The 21981-nt window shown below is 34.4% G+C and overlaps 1 protein-coding gene across 3 annotated transcripts; it reads left to right on the top strand.

Moving 5' to 3' along the window:
- The first annotated feature begins 8729 nt into the window (after window positions 1-8729).
- On the top strand, window positions 8730-21772 carry LOC105331133 (limbic system-associated membrane protein). 3 transcript variants are annotated; one of them, XM_011433211.4, is made up of 7 exons: window positions 8730-9009; window positions 15092-15231; window positions 16858-17071; window positions 18676-18687; window positions 19859-20134; window positions 20533-20556; window positions 21500-21772. In XM_011433211.4, exons 1-7 carry the CDS (start codon window positions 8883-8885, stop codon window positions 21622-21624), a joined length of 918 nt encoding a protein of 305 aa, XP_011431513.2. In that variant the 5' UTR covers window positions 8730-8882; the 3' UTR covers window positions 21625-21772. The 3 variants fall into 3 exon arrangements, with proteins under 3 accessions (XP_011431513.2, XP_011431512.2, XP_011431511.2); XM_011433210.4 differs by having other exon boundaries at window positions 19844-20134; window positions 20536-20556; XM_011433209.4 differs by having other exon boundaries at window positions 19844-20134.
- The last annotated feature ends 209 nt before the right edge of the window (window positions 21773-21981 follow it).

Below are 21981 nucleotides of genomic sequence, written 5' to 3'. Positions count from 1 at the left end.
TTTTTTATTATTTTGACACTGGTTGATACATTTTCTAATCTTGTGTCGCCTCTTGTCAAGTGATTCATTATTACCTTTTATCATCATCTAAATACTGGTGAGGAGCCGCCAGGTTAGTCACAAGCGTTCTCCTCGAGTGCCCTCTAGATGATACTATGAATCCAGAGAGGTCCTCGTGGTGACTCAACTTCCGGAACTGATGTAGTTTCTATGGCTCGTTTGATTAAAATTATCTGTTCCATACCCCACTTCCTAATCAATGTAATTGACAAAGGTGCTTGTGAACGATGCTCGACAAAGATACCGGCACTAAAATAGGAATTCTGTTTTATGATTTCATTTTATCTCAAAACGAGTCATCGCTGTGTATTCATTTTTTCTGTTTTTATGCGATATGCTTTGTGAGCCCTTCTAATGACAATAAGATGTTCCCGATGGTTTTAAAATAGTCAAACTGGTCTTTTTTTAATTCAAAATGCATTTTGTAATCAGGAACAAGAAGGAAAACACAGCAGAACTAAACTTTGAGTGACTCCAATTAATTTGTGACATCAATACAATGTACTTTGTTGTGTCAGATGCTTGTTCGTACCAGAAATGGGTCGACGGGTTTTGTTCTGTCCGTTTTTGAGTCAAACAAAGTTCAACCTCGGCAAATTTCCAAAATGTCTGGCTTTCATTTTCCAATAAACTTTGCAAAGTGGCCTACTGTGTCTTGTAATTATTAGTTTGGTCAATACAGCTCTCTAAAGCTGAATCATCGCCTCGAATTAGATCGTGACTTTTCTCTAATTAAAAAAAAATGTTCTGTCCGCAGTTCTAGATTCCGTAATACTTTTTGTTCAGTATTTTATCACAAGCAATGTAGTTGTATATATATCAAAAACATGTACATGGATAAAAGATGACATTATACTGTTGTTAAAGTTCAATGTAGGTGGATTTAGTTTTAAAGTTTTATGCTGTTTTAATGATAGGCGAACTCAGGGGCAGTGGTCTAAAAAATACTAACGGTCGTTAGGGTCATGAGTACATGTATATCCCAAAACAATACAGACTCAATTTGAAAAAATCAATCATAAAAATATATTCTTATTGGAGACAAATCTACTTCGGTAGAGAATGATGAAACTCATAGATTGCAAACACGGAACGATGTTAAATCTTGCAATATATCAAGAGAGAAAAATTCAACGTATATAGTAACCTACAATATAGAAGAAGATTTATTCCCTCAGCAATAAATCTGTGATGCTGATGAATACTACAGCAATGTAGCTAGTGTTCTAGAATCATGACATTGTGTTTGACAGTTTGACCTCGCCATTTTGATTTGTAGACAACCGGTCAATGTCGGCGCTATATTAGCTATATTGGCCCTCGTAGTCCAGCACATTAATCAGGCGTAAATTACCGATAGGATGATATACAAATCCCTCCGCCTAGCTCCAATATCGTGCGTAGCCTAATATTAAGATTAACCAGATTTACCAAAGTGGAAAGTTTTCTGTTTTCCTCAGAAGAAGTTTTGAAAAGCTTTAGCGTTTGTAGCGAAATTTCAATGAAAATCAATCAAGATGATGGAATCGCAAGACGGAACAAATTGTGGGAATTAGCGACAAAAACCAGCCTTCGCTAAGAAAAGAACGATGTGGAAGCTTATCTTGAAATCATTGTTGGGGAGGGGATTGAAGGTTGATTGCATGTAAAGAATCAATCAACGTTTCATTATAAGAATAAAAGACTTCCATACTAGCTGCTATAGATGTATGTTTGGTTTATGTACATATATGCTATTGACTATTTATTTGTGCTTTATTCTACTCTGTCTGCTTAAAATAAGACGGGTTTTATAAACGAACATAAACGAACATAAGAAAACAGAATACTTCCTGCAGTTGGTCGTGATCATTTGGTGTTACTTGTCAAGCTTTCGTAGAAAGATCTGGACACTTTAAAGCATTCAGGAACTTGACCCCTTAGATCGATAAGGATTTTATCGCAAAAAATGATGGCAGCAATTATCTCGTACCAAAATGAGTATCTCAAATCAATGCATTGCGCCTCTCTGCATTATACCATATAGAGCCGTTGGGTACACCATTGGATAGACGAAGAAGGTTCAACAGTAGATTAAGTTTCATTCATTGATCACAAGTAAGCCAATATGTTTGAGAACTCGTATTGAGTGAAGACAAACAACATATCAGTAGTTAATATGAATTCTAGTAGCTGGGGAAAACTTTGTTAATCTTTCATGGAGATGATTTGAATTTCAAATGGCCGAAGGCGGAAGCAACTAGCACGATTTCTTCACCACAGACAACACTTACGGGGTATAGGCGATAACTGCATATAATATTAACAATCTTATATACTAGGAAGCATTCTAACGAAACATTGCATGTAATTAACAATCTTATAAACAAGAAAGTTCTGTTGGCTGCAGAGAAAACAGTTGCTGACGGCGGACCGTAGGTCTGGGTCTGTGCGTGCAGCAGCCAGAATTGGGGGCAAACAATACGACTCCCTTGTCGCAGCCGGGTCTTGGAACATGCATCATAGTTACTTTAAAGAATTAATTTACAGACCACCAGGGAATAGCTGTTTTCGAGCCTGTTTGATGAAAATCATACAAACGTCAACATGGTTTGGATCTGAAAACGATACGGGTTACATGTATGTACACGTACAGGAATATATAATAGGTTGATCCAATTTACGACGAGGATGCTCCTTTTATTAAGAGTACCAATATAGCGCTAGCCATCCCGTGCATGTTTGGCTGTAAAGTGTATACAAACCCACTCTGACGCTTTAAATAACTTGCATTTTTAGCTTTCATGGCTTTTTGCATGCCAGGAAGTTCTCGTTCCTCGTGTACAATGACAGAGGTCATGGCTTTCTCTGTGACCTTGACAGTAACGCATCATTTGACAATCTGGCAATTCTTCAGGGCAATATCGTCACTATCAGAAAAATCTCATATAAAAAGACTTATTTTTTCTTGTTTTATTGTCAATATATTGCTTTGCAATTAACCAGATTTTTTTTTTTACCTTCGGTTGTGAAATCGTATGCTTTCATATGATTTTGTGAATCCCTTATGATCAGTTGTTTAATTAAATATAATTTGAATTTTCATATTCCCATGTATTATAAAAATGAATGATTTCAAAAGGATCAATACAAACAAAACGAGACTTCCATTATAATCCATGTAGAGTGTCTGTGACCATTGCAGCCATACACAAATGAAAAGACAACCCACACACGTTACGCGTATACATGATGTGGACGATGAATGACCTTAGAACCAAAGTACACACTACCAGTCGATTACTGTCAAAATATATCAAAGAACATGTAGATATCAGACTTGCTTCACACCGGGGTCGTTCTGGCAGCGTTTTAATGAAGGTAAGCTCGTTCTATCGCCATACGGCCCTCTCTAGGAGAGTTCAGTGTGGAATAATTGATAGAGAATGATGTACAAATACTATCCTCAATTGATGATAATATGTATGTATTATTCAGCCCATTCCTTTCGTTTCTGACAAAACATTGCTGTGAATGAGTTGTGTAGAACCACGGCTTTAACGTTTCTTCTCCGAAGGGAAAACAGTGTAACTGCTAGACACACCAAACTGTAACTTATACGGTCCCCTCTCAATACAACATCATGTATAACAAGACTTTGTCTGAAATATTAATGAATATTTCTACTGAGGCTTATCTCTATGTTTTGACAAATCCTACACAAAGTTTCAAGTATAGTACATTGAACGAAGTCAGTATGCTGATGCTTAGTAATATAAATTACAAAACAACCATAATAATCTTGGGTTCGGCTAGGATAGATTACCATCATCATACTATATTTATTAATTTGTGCAAATACACCCACATAAACTTTAAATACACTTACAAATCATTTTGTAAGAGCCAAAGCCATAATACTCGACTATTAAAAAAAAGCAGCAAAAATATTATCTGTTTTGATCTGTAACAAAGTAAGGCGAGGTCCTACTCCATCACTACCAAACCTCTAACTATAAAGACAATCTTGTTAAAATTAATAACGTAATACTTATCTACAAGAATTTTCTATTGCAAACAATGTTGCAAATATTTAATTTCTTCCCTTGAACTATGTTGACATAAAAGATATCGTAAACTAACGATCCCAATCGAGTGGTTGCCATTCAGCAAATGGTCGGATTACCGGATACTATGTAGCATTTTATGACGTAAATGAATGAGTGCGTGCAGTCTGATACAGAAGAGGGAATCTAAGTCGCATTTCATTCATTAAAATTTGTAGAATTTTGTTCAAACCGTCAATAATCCTGATTTAAGAAAAGATCGAGTTAGTGCGCGCGTTACGTAACAAGGATCCCCAATTATTTGACATAACTGTTTGCAATCTTTTAAAAACCAATTTTCAATCATGCCCCTCACAATATCAGACACTCGTGCAATGTGGTTCGTCCAAGGGAAACCAATGTTGACAAGAGCAGAAAAATGATTTTTAATGTGAAAAGAATAAATAGGAGTTTGTTCTAAAGCTCCTTAAATAGTTATATATTTTTATTTTTTAGTTTAATAACTAAAAATCAAACAATGCAGAAACAGATTTGTAGAAGATAAATGTTTTTGCATTAAAAAGAGCGCATTGCAACCGATTACTTTCGTTCTTGATTAAAACAAGACATCCTGAAAACCTGGTGATTGCTTCCTGTAACGAAGAGGTTATGCAGTAAATGAAACTGTCGTTCAGTTAAATCAAAGTCTACATCTATCTGATCATACGATTTTAATTAGACTCTTCTCTTCCATTACAAAACACAACCTTCCTGACAACTTGAAAACTGCTTACTACATCTTGAAATATAGGCTATGATCATTTGTACAATACTGGTTTTTTGGTTTACAACAGCAAAAATCAAAACAGATTTATTTACTAAACCACAAACTAGAACTTTATATGTTATACATCTCAAGATGTTAATTAATCAAGATATAAATAGAACCTAAAGGACCAGAATAACATATAGATAACTAGAACCGAGTATCAGAGAAATACTATCATATCTATACACAGAATCAAGGGATAACATACATAGATGTTATTAAAGTACAAAGCAAACAAAGGTTTATGAAGTCTCTGTTCTAAAGGTCCTCTGTCGAACCTCCGAGTGCAAATGATGTAAAATGCCGGCTAGATATGCTAAATATAATAGGTTGCATGGAGATAGTGATTATTGTATGATGACCAATGATCCATAGCAGGTAATTCAACCTTGTCGGGAGCGCCAGATAGTGGTGCAGTTCTAGGAATGCTTTGATGTAATTACGGGGAATTCCCAGACCCACGTGCCCACCGAGAGAATCAAGGTCCTGTCATTTCATCATTATCGTTTCCAGACCCCCAACAGGTGTGTTGTTCCTTGCCGAATGCATTACTTAAATTTTGCAGAAGCCATACACAACAGTCGTATTCTGCGCTCAGTTATCTAAACGCCCCCGTTAATCAAAACTATTCCTCTTTAATAGCGTTTTATAGAAAGGTTTTGGATATTCTGTAGAACAATATAACCATTGTAGAGGTAAAAATGAACTTAGTTTGCAATGCACGGTCCTTACGGTACATGATGAATTTTTGTGGAAAAGGCCAACGTCTCATTTTTCCATTACTCTGTATAAGTAGGTGTAATTTGCCACTAGGACAAGATTTGATAGACTCTTCTGTGCCGCCTGCGAGGAATCTATTTGGGTTTTTTCGCACCACTAATCGTCGCTATTTCTTTTTTTTGTTGATTAAAATTTTCTTATTGAGAGCTTAGCAACAATGGGAAAATTGATTTTCCTGTTTTTGAAAAAGTGCAAGGGTATGTAAAGTTAAAACGGGGATGTTTCTAAGACATGTATATCTGCGTTTGCATTTAATTAACATACCGTAATAATCAATGGAAACGTTCTATGCATGGAATCTTATCATTTGGTACATGGTTAAACATGTTTTTCTTCGGTTTATACATTATTTACCTCCCGGTACTTCAAAAGATTAATTCTTGTACTTTACGGAGCAGCAAGACTATTGTTTACTCTTCAAAACGCCACAGAAAGGTTTTTATTGATTAAAATGGGTAATTATTGCAAATGAAAATAAATATAACTTTTTCAACTGTCTGGACACTATTTAACTCGACCACCTTCAGCAATTTATGATCGTTTGCTTAACTCATTTCTTAGGACTTAAAATGTTTAGAGACTTCGAAACCAACATAACGTTGATAATTTGATTAAGAATTCCGGTCCGATTAACATTTAACATTACTAGTTTTTTCATTGCTGTGTGCAGTGGGAAATCGACAATCTCATCCAATAAAATGCAATATAAACCATGCATATATGTGTTACAATAAAGCTTGCATTTCATCACTTATTCCAGGGAGATGCTAAAATTGCACTCACTGCAGATACTATTTCGTTAAGGAAGAGAGAGAGAGAAAAAAGTTAGCTCCGAGTGCCTGCAATTTTCTGGCTGAGCATGACATTTTAATGGGAACAACTCCTAAAGAACCCAAACATGATAAATATCCGAGTAAATCTTGAGTAATCGACACAAAATCGTTCTAATGTATATTTGATAATTATAAATGTTTCTGGACACAATAGCTCGCAAAGATTAGCTGGAGACGATTTGCATATCTTTTCAGCAAGCATTCTGGTAAGGTCATAGCAACACAGAGGATAATTAACAATGTCGTTTTTTTTTCAAAGACAGATTTCGCTTTATCAAAAGTTTAATTGGTTTTTACATGACAGTTAAAGCAACATATAATCGACCACGCAAATCCTCTTGCTTAACATGTCTTGAAATCCTTTCGTTTTCCCATATAAATTGCATGGTCACTTTGACCGTATAATTTTTAAGTGTGCAAAAATATCTAAGGGATTATTTTCAGGTCAAATATTTATTATTTTCTTCCACTGGCGAAATGTACATTAACAAAAATCTTTTTCCAGATGGCGGAATTTAAAGAGGTAATTACAAGGGTTCTAAAGTCAGAACCTGAATGGATATTTTCTCATGCTCTTTACCGGTAGTTCTGTTTGTATATAGGTGATTAACAATGAAATGTTTGCGGTTTACTTTGAGAAGAAAGTCTATTTTCTTTCCAATAATGTTGTAATCATGTCGTACTATTATAACGGGTGTCAGATGTTGTAATTGAAAGTGTTAATTTCTTACTTTCGAGAACAACCTCATTATATTCTTGATTAGAAAGTGTGTTTCTTATTACATCATTAACTGACACATGTTTAATTAAAACCTAGTTTGCTGAAGGTAATTTAATATTTAGTTATACAAAACAAATATTTGGAATTCATTCATTAGATTTACCCTGAGAAAAAAGTCATGTATTTGTTTCTACCTTTGTGACACACACACACTAACCTTTTAACAAGACTAAGTGTGATTGTAACACTTGATATCAACAAAATCTTGACACCCCAACGCAGCATTGAAACGCAATCTAAATTTATATTTGGACACAAGTTAAATCATTTTGAACTCGCACGGGTGGCAAAGTGTTGATGGTGTACGGAGATAACGCTAGGCGGCGGTCCCCTGTGCATGCATAAAACAAATATTTGGAATTCATTCATTAGATTTACCCTGAGAAAAAAGTCATGTATTTGTTTCTACCTTTGTGACACACACACACTAACCTTTTAACAAGACTAAGTGTGATTGTAACACTTGATATCAACAAAATCTTGACACCCCAACGCAGCATTGAAACGCAATCTAAATTTATATTTGGACACAAGTTAAATCATTTTGAACTCGCACGGGTGGCAAAGTGTTGATGGTGTACGGAGATAACGCTAGGCGGCGGTCCCCTGTGCATGCATAATGTTATCGGGGAAGTAGTAGTTCCCAGTGATGCGGGACTTATATTGAGGCATTGTCCGTCACTTCCCGTCCGCCCCCTGTGATCCGAAGGCTGGCACTCGACAGAAGGAGTATTCTGAACGCGGTGTTGATAGCCAAGAACACATTCAAAACAGGTCGGCAGGAGCGAGGATTTATTTGCAGTGTCACTAGGATATCTGTAGAACTACTACCTACTGTTCCTCATGTGAATTTGAAAGTTGCGTTAACCCTATATCGAGTTCGGATGACCTAGATCAGTTTTTTGTGATATTAATATTTACCTAAACAGAAATCAGAAACCATTTTGATCAATAGGAGATATATGTTTACCCCAGAACAGGTAGAGTTACTTCATTTTACCCTTTGAAGTCGTTCTGAGAATTGATGAAATTTTTCTTTATTAAATTGTTCGATATTTTTCAGTCTTAAAAGATCGTTTGATTCAGTGGACCTATTGTCGAGCAGTGTTAGTTGCATCAAGGATATACCAACTTATTACAATCCACGGGGCTTAGTGACGGAAACATTAAAGTGATGGAAATTAATTCCCTATAGATAATTCATTAGTGCAAACTGTATTAACCGTATAATTAATTTGTCCTGGTATTTACCGTGCTCACTCGCCAGGACTCGGGACCGCAGCGAGCATCGGGAACCGATATCCTGAAACGAAATGAGCGACGCTCGTATCTTGAGGGACTATACATGATAAGCTTTTTTGGATTAAGACAAATTACGGAATCTTTGATGCTCACTTTGAATGCCCGTTATAAATATGTTACAACGACAACTGCGGGAATGTTAATATTCCAAGTACTGTATTAGCTACTAAAGTATTTTCCAGGGATGTGATTGACGCTGGCAATTAGCAAACTGACATTGAGCGTCTAAGAATGCGATCCACGTGTAGACTCTGTGTTGGAAACTTTGAGTAATGGACAATTACAGATTTTCCCGGACATTCCTCTCGGATTCCGGGTGTGTTTCCTGTCCTCGGAGATGGGGTTTACGACTCTGGGTCACTGTTTTGGCAGTTTCAATGCTGTTTTGCCAAGTAGCAGGTAGGTATTGCTCCCTTGGCACTGTTTGAGTGTTGCTGCCATCTACAATAGGTTGTTTTGTTACTGATGAGCACTTTCACAGTAGATTGTGATAGTATCGGGAAAGCGATACAGGGGCGGATCCTATTTCTCTCAAACAAATGGTGGATAAGATAATTTCAGAGTCAGGTGCTTGTCTTGAACAATCGTTTCGAAAATAAATACGTGTATGTTAAACCATATTTATCTTTTGTATACAGTCGCGTTATAAATTTTGAGCCGCATTTATTAACAGAAGGCAAAATATCGTTGAGAAATTCCGTAAGCCATTTTTTGTACAATTATAAATTTCTGCAATGCCGCTTTCTTTGTGATATGATTTCATCAATTAATAACGTTTTCCCGTGCTGCACTCCTAAATGAATTGCGTAGCCCTACTGGCCGAATAACCAATACTAATGTAGAACCGTCCTACTGCTCTCGCTGATTAATGAAATTGTAAATTATTCAAACGAGGGAGTAAATAGTTATCTGCGTGGCCCTGTCTCGTAATCGCCATTTCCAGTCGTCAGGTGGCGGGGACAGGAATGCCGAGTCAGCTCGTTAACCCTCATTAATCCCCCACCCCTTTTACTGCAAACTAAGCTCACTGACAAATGCACATCTTTAATTTACTGCGCCTGTTGGTTTCCTTTATCTTTGAAGGAATGTGTATATATGTATAACTGTTCTGCCACATCGAATTAGTTACCCGGTCCTTTTTTCGCCAAGGACAAGTGTGGAAGGATTTTGTAAGCTATACAATTGCTGTCATTTAGTTTGAAGTAACTCAAATGAAGCAGCAAATAAAACGAAATACCTTTTTATTACCCATTCTTTCTCCCTTCTGTTGATTGAAATATTAAAAATTTATACTTTTTCTTATGAACATGCAAAGAGTTAAAAGCCAGTTTAGGTAATTACATGTATGTCGCATTCATTTAAATGATAATCTCTAGACCAATTTTTCAAAAGATACAGCGATAAAAATGTTTGAAATGATACTAATCAAAAGAAGAAAAATTATAAAAGTCTCTTGGCTTTTTATGTATTTTTATATGTCTGACTTTCAAATTATGCTAACAGGTTCGGTATAAGCAAATAATGGAGAAAAACCTCTTTAATATAAACCAATAACGACAATCATAAGAAAAACACGGCATTATGATCGATAATAAAGAAAGAACATAAAAAGAATGATATACCCTGGTGGATTTACGGCAGCATATTAATATTTTCTATGTAAATGTGTACTGAAAGGACAGTCCGCTCACCAAGGATAACCTATCCAGACCAGTCTCACAGGCCCACAAGTGAGATGTTTCCCTCAAATAAGAGAACGAATCCATAGATTTTAGAGAAGGATTTCCTCGACAAATTGAAAGTTATCGTCCCAAAGGGGATGGTTCCCCCTACGAACAGAATATTAGTGTCGAATAGCAAAGGAAGCCGAGGCAGAAATAGAATTACAACGATCCACCATCATCGTTTGCAATGACTGTGTTTGAGGTCCTATATCAGAAAATGAATAAAGATGTGTGCAAAGATGATGAGCAGATACCCAATGTCCTCGTAAAGTTTCCCATATTACTTGAATTGGAATGCAATCCTTTACTTTTACATAGAGACTCTTTTAACACATCAAGGGGCTTTTATCAACAGTTTATTAAGAGTCAATATTGATTGTGCTAGAGAACTGTTAATTTGTTTATTAAATCTCTCCCAAATTACGACCTATTTGCATACTCGTGGTAATTCCGTTTACGTTTACCGATTTTTTATTTCGAATTGGTGGCAGCTTTCTTGCTAATTGGAAATAAAAAATTCCTTAATCATGACAAAGTTCCAATCGTTCACATTCATTATGAAATATGAATTTTTGAATATATCTTGTAACTATTTTAATCCTCCCGAGATCGGGTTACAAATCAATGAAAATGCCAAAACATTAATGTACTTTAATATGTAAGGAAGCTTTAATAGTGGGGAAATGGCCAACACGAGATCAGGAAGGTATTTTTCGGTGCAAGACAGTGTTTTTCAGCATTTAAATTCAACTCATTCGTAAAACAAGATAAAGAGCATATTGGTGTATTAAAAAAAAACCCTAATCTCATCGACGTTTCATAACATCTTGACATTTCAACAAGTGCGATTCATTCATTCAAAAGCATTTAAACGATTTCCAAAGACGATAAATTGACACTTGTACATTTTATCAGCAGTCATCATCGATAAAATGAGCAATTGAAACCCAACCTAGCGAATTGCAATTAAGTCGACTTATTACACCATATTCTTTAATTAGTAGCGGCTCCGAGTGGCCCCTAAGCGTTAGTCGGTACTACTCATTAATAAAGACACGCTATAATTCAGTGGTTGTGTCCTTTAATAATCTATATATTAATAGTCTTTCTATCTTATAGCTGTATCCAAAGTATTGCTGAGGAATAGTTGATATAGTTATATAAGGAGTATGTCTTACAATTCATACTTTAATCATCATCGTCTTCAGCCTTTCCAAAAAGAAATAATAAAAAGATAGTTTTTTTGGGAATTAAAGATAAAAAAAGGAATAAATCATAGTTTACACATTTGTTGATTGAATATTAAAAAGCGTATTTTGCCACTTTCTGTTGCAAATCCGCTAAAAGTGTTCTAGTGTTAAACAATCAATAAAAAGGCTCTTCAGATGCATCTTTTTAATTTCGACTCCATTTCATTAAGCCTGATTGATGAATAGTTCTGATACTGAATTAATGATTCAATGATTCACTTGAAAGGAAATATTTTGGCTCCTTTGGGTGTCATTTTTATTTCTTGTTCGCGTCTTACATTAATTTTCTTTCGTTCAATTTTGTCCGCACATGATGTCGAAAGGAACAGGGCTTTGACACTGTTATTAAATATTGTATTGATTTTTATCTCTTTTATGACCAATCAATTTTGTCCATTTGGTCTGGAATATAAATGAAATAAAAATTCAGCGAATCGTTAAATAAGCTGTTGTTAAATATTAATTTAGACACGAAGCATCTCTTTAAATGGTTATTCCAGTATGTTGAATGTTCTAAATATTAAGTTCAAAGCCACTGTCGTCAAATTATGTCCGATACATTCCGGATTGACGATAGCATCTTTCAGTTGCCGCAACTCTTGATTGATTGTCTGCTCAAAATGACAACGGACAAACATCAAAGACCACATTGTCCACACACAAAGGAAACTGTTTTATTCTTAATAAGGCATGCGGGTAATAGATGAGACGTGATATTTTAAACTCGTGCCTTATTGACCATTTGATCAAGAGAGGCATTTCTGATGTGGTTTTGCTCTCCGTGAAGAAATATTTTTTACAATGAAACCCGCGAACGTGATTGTTCTCAAGTATCAACGAGGCGGCCTCTATTCCAATTAATTTTTGCAAACCCGGAAAAAGAGGACTGTCATTAAACGAATTGTCTCTTGCTTCTACCATTGCTAAGAAAATAAAGACCAAGTTATTATAGATATATTTTTGCATGGTCAGCAATTAATTGTGTCGTTAATACTTCAACCCAATACGCAAATTAATCTTTAATATTTCATAATGTACAGTCTTCAAGTTACAAGATCATTTAATATTCGGTGGTTATATTTTTATCCGCGATAGAAATTTCATTTTTATCCCTATAGCAATTTTCCACATAACAACTTTCTCTTTAGACCACGATGCAAGAAAAGAAATCTCAAAGAAAGAACTTTTTTAGATATGCAAATGGCGTTATAATTATGTTTTCTTCAGACGATAAAACCTTATATTGAGTAAAGCATTAGTAGTCGAATCGAGAAGTCGAAGGCAAATGAAACCATAGAAAGTGCGAAGACAGTAAACTTTATACACAGTCGCTCTTTGAAACTTCAGCCAATAACACACACGGATATTTTTTCATTAGAAAAATACAATGATGTAAAACATCGGTGTCGGTGTTTGTAATAAAAAAGGCCCTAGATCAGCTGTCATAATCGACGGAATATTGCGACCAATGACGCAATTTGTTTGATTTCTTACAGATTGTATTAATACAGTGAAAGTGGAGCGAATGCACTCGCGCGTTAAGGTTTTTCTTTTGCGTACTTAAATTCGTATTTGCGTAGTAAATGTATTGTGAAATATTGTATTATTGTATTTTAACGTTAATATTAATGTTATAGTTTGATGAATTGAAATGTGATTAAATGTAAACCACACATCTTGTATGATTCATAAAAAAAGTTTTTTTTAATCAAGGACTAGAAAATAAAAAAGTGAATACGAATTTTTACATCATCTTTAGATTAAGATTTCAGGTTCAAAAAATGGATATAACCATTGCATAAAGGCATTATCAAGATTACATAACAGAAAACTTCATCAACTAACTAAAATATTTTCTGAAGGATTGTTAATCCTTTGAATGATATGTTCCTTAAACACGCTGTATAGGCTATCAGATGTGAAGTGATTGCATTCCATGTAATGACAGTCGGGTTCGGAGAGTGCTCATCATGATCCAACTGTATCAATCCAAATCTGCTCGCCATGCAGTTCCACCTGTTTATGCTAAAGATACAACTCGCGTAGGAGTATGGCTCAAAAACAACTCTTATCGAGAGGGGGATACCATGGCTTATCTTTTATTTTTTGAAATACCATTCAACTTTGGCCAACTAATGTGCGGGCAATCCAAATTGTAATATTTCATCCTACTCAATTTTTGCTAAATAGGTTTGACATTTTATGAAAGAGAGCAAGAAAGCGTTTTCTCAAGTTACAAAAATGTAATGTCAAAACTTAATAGCTTATAATTCTTATTTTTCAAAAGCTTATTTTTCGAACTATTATCTTTTAAGCTGAAATTCATAAATAATATTAATGCTAACATCGATTTGTAAATCGTGTGCCAAAATAGCTTTTTAAAATCTTTCCAGCTGCACTGCAAGACAGATATCCGCTGTCAAGAGAAAAAGGTTTTTGTGAGTGAATGGATTTCAAATTCAATTGTGTTCATTAAGGGCAATCGATTGACACTACTAAAGGTGCCGTAAAAGTGAAACCTCTTATACGACACTGAATTATCTGAGAGGTCACTCACCCTCTGAAACGTGGACTCTTTGCCAAAATACGTTGAAACTTATCTAAGAATCGATTAAAAATTCATTTAAATTAATTCTACTTGTTTCATATTTGTTTCATATTTGGACGATCGTGACTATCTTGTTTTGTACATTAACACAGCTTTTTGTACTACAATGATTTAGATAAACAAATTACAGTTCATGCTACAGCTGGTAAAAATTTTATTTACGGTCACCTGGATTTTTTTTCAAAAATTAATCATAGAATCCTATCAGAGCGGAACAAAACCCCAATCGTTTTGAAAACTTAAAAAGTGGATTTTTTTCTGAATCAGAGTTTAATGACATCATTGTGAGCAAAAAACGATCTCAAGAAGATAAAATACTCGGGCGGAAAATTGAACGTGTTGGAAGGTGTCAAACAGGCCCTATTACAGCCTATGTTAACTTAATAAGTACGAGGGCTTTTCACTAGTCTTCAGCTGTTGATGTCATTTAGTTTCTCCCAAAAGGTCAACACCAACTCTGTTTTGATTGTCCAAGTCCCCAGGTATTTTAAGTGCAGGTGGAATCTTAAGTAGCTGTAATATATAATTGGTATAACTATTGCGTTAGTTTTACACTTTTAAATACTTTGGAATAGTTATTAATCTATAGTGCCGGATTTTGCTTGTTAACGATAGATTGTTTATCCAAAGGCGCCAAATAGAATATAGATTCTATAATATACATGCATACCTGTAAATTTTTACTTTATTTATTTTACATCCAAACCAAACATTACTGAAAAATTGACGTGATTCTAAATATAAGCAGTGTATCAAAAAAGTGGCAATTAGGGCACAGTGCATGCCAGTTGCCATGCCTGGCTGTAGTGTCTGGCCTCATTTGTTAGCGCTCTGTTTCTGTCAGAAATGCATAACGGTTGCTAATACCCGGCTCTTAATTATTGATGATGGCTTTGCAGGTTTCCGCCGTCGGATAACAGACAGAACCTACGTGCCCCTGACTCCCATCATACTGAACACAACAGCCTCTAACTATACCTATGTCACTGGAGAAACGGCGATACTGTACTGCGCCGTGGAGAATCTCGGGACCAAAACAGTAAGTCGGAAAGCCAAAGCATCGACACACTATTTTAATTATATAAAATTAACCGATTCCAAGAATACAGTAAATCAGAAGGATGCAAAAACAGTTAGTATGAAGGAGAGGAATGGAACAAAGTAATAATACGTCAGGATCATTAAAGGAAAGAAAAACTGACAAATTGCTAGAAAACATATAAAGTACTGTAAAAGAAATAACTACAATAAAGGAATTGTCTAGAATTTAGAATGGAATGCCTCATTCTATAAAATATTGAAAATACATTCATTTCTCATTCCTGAAAATAGACAACAGAAATGTAATTTTATGCTTAAAAATAAAGTTCCAGCAATTAAAAAAAACACGTTTACTATATTTTCAACAATGATGTTAATATAAAATAACGTTATTAACCCTAAAAAAAATCATATGAAGACAAATTGTCAAATAAACACTATTATTGTCATAATCAAACATTTAACATAAATGCAAAAGACAGAAATCTTAGGTGAAAATATTGAAAAAAGACATACCTAATCTTGTCGTTAATTATACTGTCATGCGATTTTCTGAAAATAAACCATGGCAATACAATGTTACAAGTAATTCTCAGTCATCATATACATAAGTAAAGTACATATTGAAGCAGGATTTGGTTTTCTATTTGCCCTGCATAAAATATTCATTTACAAATATAGTACAGGCTGAGGCAACGTAATGTATTGGAACAAATTAGCATAGGCTAGACAATATGGTCTACATAGCGACGGTTCTATGTCAACTTTGTAAGATATGATGTTGCAAGGCAAGCAGGATGTCAACACTAATTACATGTACTCGTATATAAAAAAAAGAATGAAAAACCAACTCCGTTTTATTAAAAAAATATGCTAGTAAATAATAATACAGTTGCCTTTCATCAAAAGTAACTTGTCAATAGAATTTGTCAAAATAATTAACAACAAACTAATAAATCATCAAAGTTTGAAATAAATCTTTAGATATGAATTGATATAATGACAACTGAAAAATAATTTCTACAAAATTAACATTTTGATCAGAATCGATTTGTGTAAGAAAAATATGGAGTTAAATTTTAAGAACGTTTCATTATCGATGAAAAGAATTATACTTAGCAATATAATACTAATACATTGTACATGTATTTCGGTTAATGGAAATAAGATAAGGAAAATGTTGGCATCTATTGTGTAACTGTTATTCCTTGTTCGATCATAAGGATTAAAAGAAACGCAAAAACAAAGAAAACACTTGCACATGGCGAACATTTACTTTATCGTACAAAACATTTGTTTCCCTAAATATATACGTGACTGAATTAGCAATTGGAAGGCACGCAATATCCTCATCATGAAAATACGTACATGTTGTTGTCTATACACATCTTTCTTCATCAAAATTTAGTATTGAAACTTATTTTTGTTTTTGTATATACACGCTAAATAAAAAATTCAGCTGAATTATAATTTTTATTTCAGATGTAAAACTGGTAGGAGCAATAATCAAATTATTGGAAAAATAATGAGATTTTTTTGTAGCGAGTTGTCTTTTGTCGCGAAATGTCTTTAAGTTGATTATATCTTATTTAAAAGATCTATGTTTTTGTGTGATTTCCTTTAGGTGACCTGGAGACGAGCCAATCCTTCCGTTATTCTGACAGTAGGTCTATACACTTATTTTGGGGATTCCCGCTTCCAAACTCAAAATGTGTTACACAAGGACCAATGGAATTTACACATCCGGAACGTCAGTCTGGATGACCAGGGCCGATACGAGTGCCAAGTCAGCACAAAAGCTCGTGATATTAGGCGGAGCTTTTACTTAAACGTGAAAGGTTTGTGTTGATGTTGTTGTTGCTATTGTTGTTGTTCTTTTTGTTGTTGTTCTTTTTGTAATGCAAAACGATACTCTATAGTTGTCTAATATGTTTTACGGTGCGACCGTTGGGGCGAGCGCAGCATGTGATCAAATAATGAATTATGATAAATCAATAAAAATAAAAGTATCAACGTAACGTAAATGAATTTGAATGCAAAATAAAATATAAACATGCCTATTTTTTCTAGTAAATTTTCATTATTCATAATTTATAAGATTGTTTATTTATTTAAAATAGAATTTATCTCAGATACAATGTTGTTGAATAATAAAGATTTTAACATAATGTTTATTGCAGTTTATTTCCTCTTTTCTTGCAGCAGACATTTTTCTTAAACTTACATATAAAAAATTGACTTATCATAGAGTACCCCCCCCCCCCCCCCGTTTAAAAAAAATATATAATTTACGTATAAAAAAAATTGTTGATCATATAAGAAAAACGGTTTTGGACCCCCCCCCCCCCCGGGAGGATGTAATAAATGTGAAAATAAATATACCATTGAGCAGTTAAAGAGCTAAATGCATACTACGCACTCACCATTCCTCAACCGGATTAGAATTTCCCTGATTTTGTGAATTTCTTTTTCATTTTTGCTTGTAAATATTTTTTTAATGATGCTGCTGCACCCCCTTTTAAAAAACGTTCCTGGAAATTACTGTAAATATATAGTGAATAAAATAAATGTGAGCAAGTTACAACTGTTTCCTATTAAAATAAAGAGATGTCCCCATTCGTTTAGTAAGCTTTGCAAGATTTTGAGAAGATTTTGGTATTTATATTTCAGCAGATTTACAATAACTACTTAGAGTAATCTCCCCTTATTGTGACGTCAAAGGTTCACGTCGGTCAAGTGTCGTCTGTCTCTTTGAAAAAACCCTGAAAAAAAACTAAGTGAAATATACTGTTTTGTTTACTTTAAAAGCATGATATTCTTAAAATTACACAATTAATCTGTTTCTCAAAAGTTTTACTTTGATTCTCGCGAGAAGGAATCAAGTCTAGTGAGATCGTCCGACATTGATAAATTGCATTGTGGGTCGAAATTTACTGACTCCGAAAAATTCTGTGGGATCAATGTGCAAGAAATCAATTGTGACGTCACTGGAAGGAACGACAACTCTGTTAGTCTTATGTAATGGAATTATTTTATTTACAATGCATGATGTACATAGTCTTTTATCTTGTTCTCGTGAGAGTGTGAAATGGGAAATCATATTTACAGGGAATTACTGGGACGATTAAAACAAGGCATTACTGGTCCGATTTACTGACGCCAAAAAAATCCGTTGAATGAATGTGCAACTGGTCCGAATTTTCTATTCACACACGCCTTGCCGGTAGAGCTCGCTTCGCGCCGGCGCTGCGCGCCGGCGAGCTGCGCTCGCTATTAACATGCAAAAGCTAATGATTTTCAATTTCTTATATATTTTTTTTATAATAAGATTTTATTTGTTGATCATACATTTATTCATGAGTCGTTTCTCTTTTCATAATAATGTTTTATTTGTGGAGCTTTTAACATACATACGATAACGAGTCTTTTCTTACTTTTGTAGAACACACATCAAGTGAGTATAATTGTTCAGTTTACCAAAGCTGGAAAAAGAGCATGCCAGAATGGCTTTATTTAATTAAAATAGGCAATAAAGTTATGGTCTATTCTGTGGCATTCCTTTGTACGCATTAAACATTAAAGTGTATGAGCTTTTGATTTTCCAAATCGTTAGCATAGTTAATGATGTGTTATTTTAGATTAGTTCAGAGAATAGAAAAAAAAACCTTTAATTGAGAAAAATACTTGTAAAACACTGCCTAACCCGCAGTTTCTTTCTTTTAAGTTTTGGAGTTTAAAAAAATATCAAGCTTTATAAATATTTATTGACATGAATACCTTCACGAAGTTTTAAAACGTCCGTGTTCTTTGATATTTGTTTTTTTAACGCACAGAAACTCAACGACATCTGAAACATGGCTCCAAAAATTTCCCAAACAAATCGGCGATTACAGATCAAAGCATCAATTCATTAGATAGAAAACAATTTTTGAGTACAGACTATCATCTCTAAATTATTTTTTTGATAATACGCATGTTTTATCTGTTAAAACATGGATTGTATTTCAAAGGTTAATGCTCAAAAAGTCATCAACGTTTCCAATATCATTTGGTGTTTTAGGAGGGTTTCACTGATACTAGTATGTAATTTTCTGTTCTGTATAAATTGCATTTTAAAAAAGTCGTGATTTCAAGTGGCTTACGACACCTTTAAATAGTATCTCAAATCAGCAGCAAGTTAGTTGATTATGATAGTTAGCATTATTCATCGAAGTATATAAGTCAAATAAGCGCAAAATCAGGCAATTTTGGATTTAAAAAATGATTTTCAAACAATTTATTCAGAAAATATGAACGAAAGCCCCATGCTGATTCTAACGCATGATCTGTTTTCTACAAACCGGCTACTTTAACCACTTAGCAATGATAATCTTCAACCAAGTGGATTGATACGTCAAATAATATAACAAAACATGTAAATCGCCATCTTTGACGTATAAGTGTCTTATAAATTGTAAGTCTTGATGAAGTGAGCTACCGTCTTGTCAACTCCTTTCTATCTATCACTTTGAAATACATCTCTATCACTTTGACATACATCTCTATCAATTTTACATACATCTATGCGATTAGCGTCCCCTTGGTATTACGTATCTCGCTTACTTTTACAGCTATTCACATATCAGGTACTACGTATGTGGAGAAAAATCAAAGACTGGTGCTGAGATGTAACGCCTCCAGCGACTCCTACCCCCAGGACGACCTGGACTGGTTCATGAATGGGCACAAGGTGGAGTCCAGTGACACCGAGGGGATCACCATCACCAAAAGCGTGGCCTACCGGAGTCAGACCATCTGGAGTGAACTCGTTATTGCGCATGCGCGAATGCAGCATGCTGGGACATATATTTGTCGTACGTCCGATAAATTGGTGACGAATATTAAAGTGAACATACTAAATGGTGAGTGGATTTTAGAATTTATGTGAAGAATCTGCTCTCAAAAAATTATTTTTTTTTCCAAAAACACAATTAACATACCATCTTCTTTAGTATTTGATAACAAATATTTCTGATAAAATTTGGCATTTAACATGTTTATATGGTTTCAATATACTGGTCTGAATTACTGTTTAAACAATACGAGTAACAAATTACAATTAATGAAAATAAATACACACAAGCATCGTCTGGATTGGCCGACACTTTTAGTCACGATAACGACCAAAATGTCTGTTCATTAGATCAAAAACATTCTCGATGTTTTACATTTTTAAATATGAATTCACATTTTGTGATATTTCAAATTGTTATATATCAAATTTCATGAAAATGTTCAAATTATATTTTTATACTTTTAGCAGGAAAAGATAACGTTAAAAGAGGTATGTGTCTTTTTGTTAATATGCTTATCCATTTTTATACAGTATCCAGCTGGGTCTGTAATTTGCATTTCCATTTGTAGCCTGTAACTTGCAAGTTGACCGTACACTGTCAATAACAACGAAATTATAATATAATTGCCACAATATAACAATCGACTCTGTCAAAACTCAGTCACAACAGAATATATGGCGAATTTATTATACGTATTATTCCAGCACATGAAACAGAAGAAACCCATATTCGTACTTGATTGACTTCATTGGAAAGCATCGTTAATTGCATATTCATTTCAAGTAAAAGTAGTTGAGTGGAGTAGGTCGTAGATGACGGTTGTTTAATGTGTTACGGAATGCAATCTTTATTTAGCCAAATGGAGTAAAATCACGGATCATTTCAGGAGCTTGAATGGCAAAACCATTCCTTAGCGACTTTAATTGAAGATTTCAATAGATTTCAACCTTTGATGAAAACAGAATTTTGAACAATCAATTACCATACACGGTATATTATCTCAAAAAATCTTAGATGCAGTTTCATATTTAAAACTTTTATAATGTAGCTATAACAACTTTTTCATTACTATAACACCAAGAATACTAGTATTTAGAAAGTATACTAAAAGAAGCAGGACAAAATTCATTGTATTACGTCTTTAGTTTTTTTTTATATAATTGGAAAGACTCCTTCGCCCTAGGTTTCAGACTCTTGTTGCCTGTTCTATGACTATTAGTAATTTGTCATTTGACGTTTCACAGAGTCGTTGGAATGCAAAACTGTGAACACAGCAATACTTATAATTTCTTTGTACTCTTTACCGACAGAAATACGTATATACTCCCCGTGTTTCTTAACTCTTTATTACAGAATATCTATCCCAATTAAAACTGATGTATATGTGATCATATAAAGATGTATTGAAATACAAAGACTTATCTTTTGTAGGTACTGAAAAATCTGACAAAGGCCTATTATTTGAAGATACGAAGTCTCAAAAGGAGAGTTATTCCAGTCCGTTAACCGGATCATGGACATTAATATTTGGAATAATTTTCTGTGTTCTTTCATGAAATCACTCCAACGATCAGTATTTATTGGAAAAGAATGTCCAATTTCGCAGAGTATTTAAGAACTAGTACATATGGAATGTGATGGACTTGAGAGTAAGTTCATATGTAATGTGAGGGACTTGAGACTTGCAAGTACCTTGCATTTGGTCGTAGGCGTTTGACACTGTCCTAAGGAGCAACATACTGAACTTATCCACGGTAACGAGATTTGGAGTATATAGTGAGTTCCTGTCACAGTGCTTTGTACTGGATGTCGTTGTTTGACACATAGGGCACTTTGTGCAATAACATGTGACTTCTGATGACTTTCAATCAGAATTCTTGTTCCAGCTGTAAACAGTGGTCTTCGTTTATATT

The sequence above is a fragment of the Magallana gigas genome, chromosome 6 (genome assembly GCF_963853765.1).
Source record: "Magallana gigas chromosome 6, xbMagGiga1.1, whole genome shotgun sequence".
NCBI lineage: Eukaryota > Metazoa > Mollusca > Bivalvia > Ostreida > Ostreidae > Magallana > Magallana gigas.
This window is presented reverse-complemented; position numbering and strand designations above follow the sequence as displayed.

Excerpts from the sequence above, each read along its gene's own strand:
- LOC105331133 (XM_011433209.4), top strand. The coding sequence starts at position 8,883 with ATGGACAATTACAGATTTTCCCGGACATTCCTCTCGGATTCCGGGTGT. Across the intron at positions 15,232-16,857 it reads AGAATCTCGGGACCAAAACA|GTGACCTGGAGACGAGCCAA; the intron begins GTAAGTCGGAAA and ends GATTTCCTTTAG. Across the intron at positions 20,135-20,532 it reads TAAAGTGAACATACTAAATG|CAGGAAAAGATAACGTTAAA; the intron begins GTGAGTGGATTT and ends TTATACTTTTAG.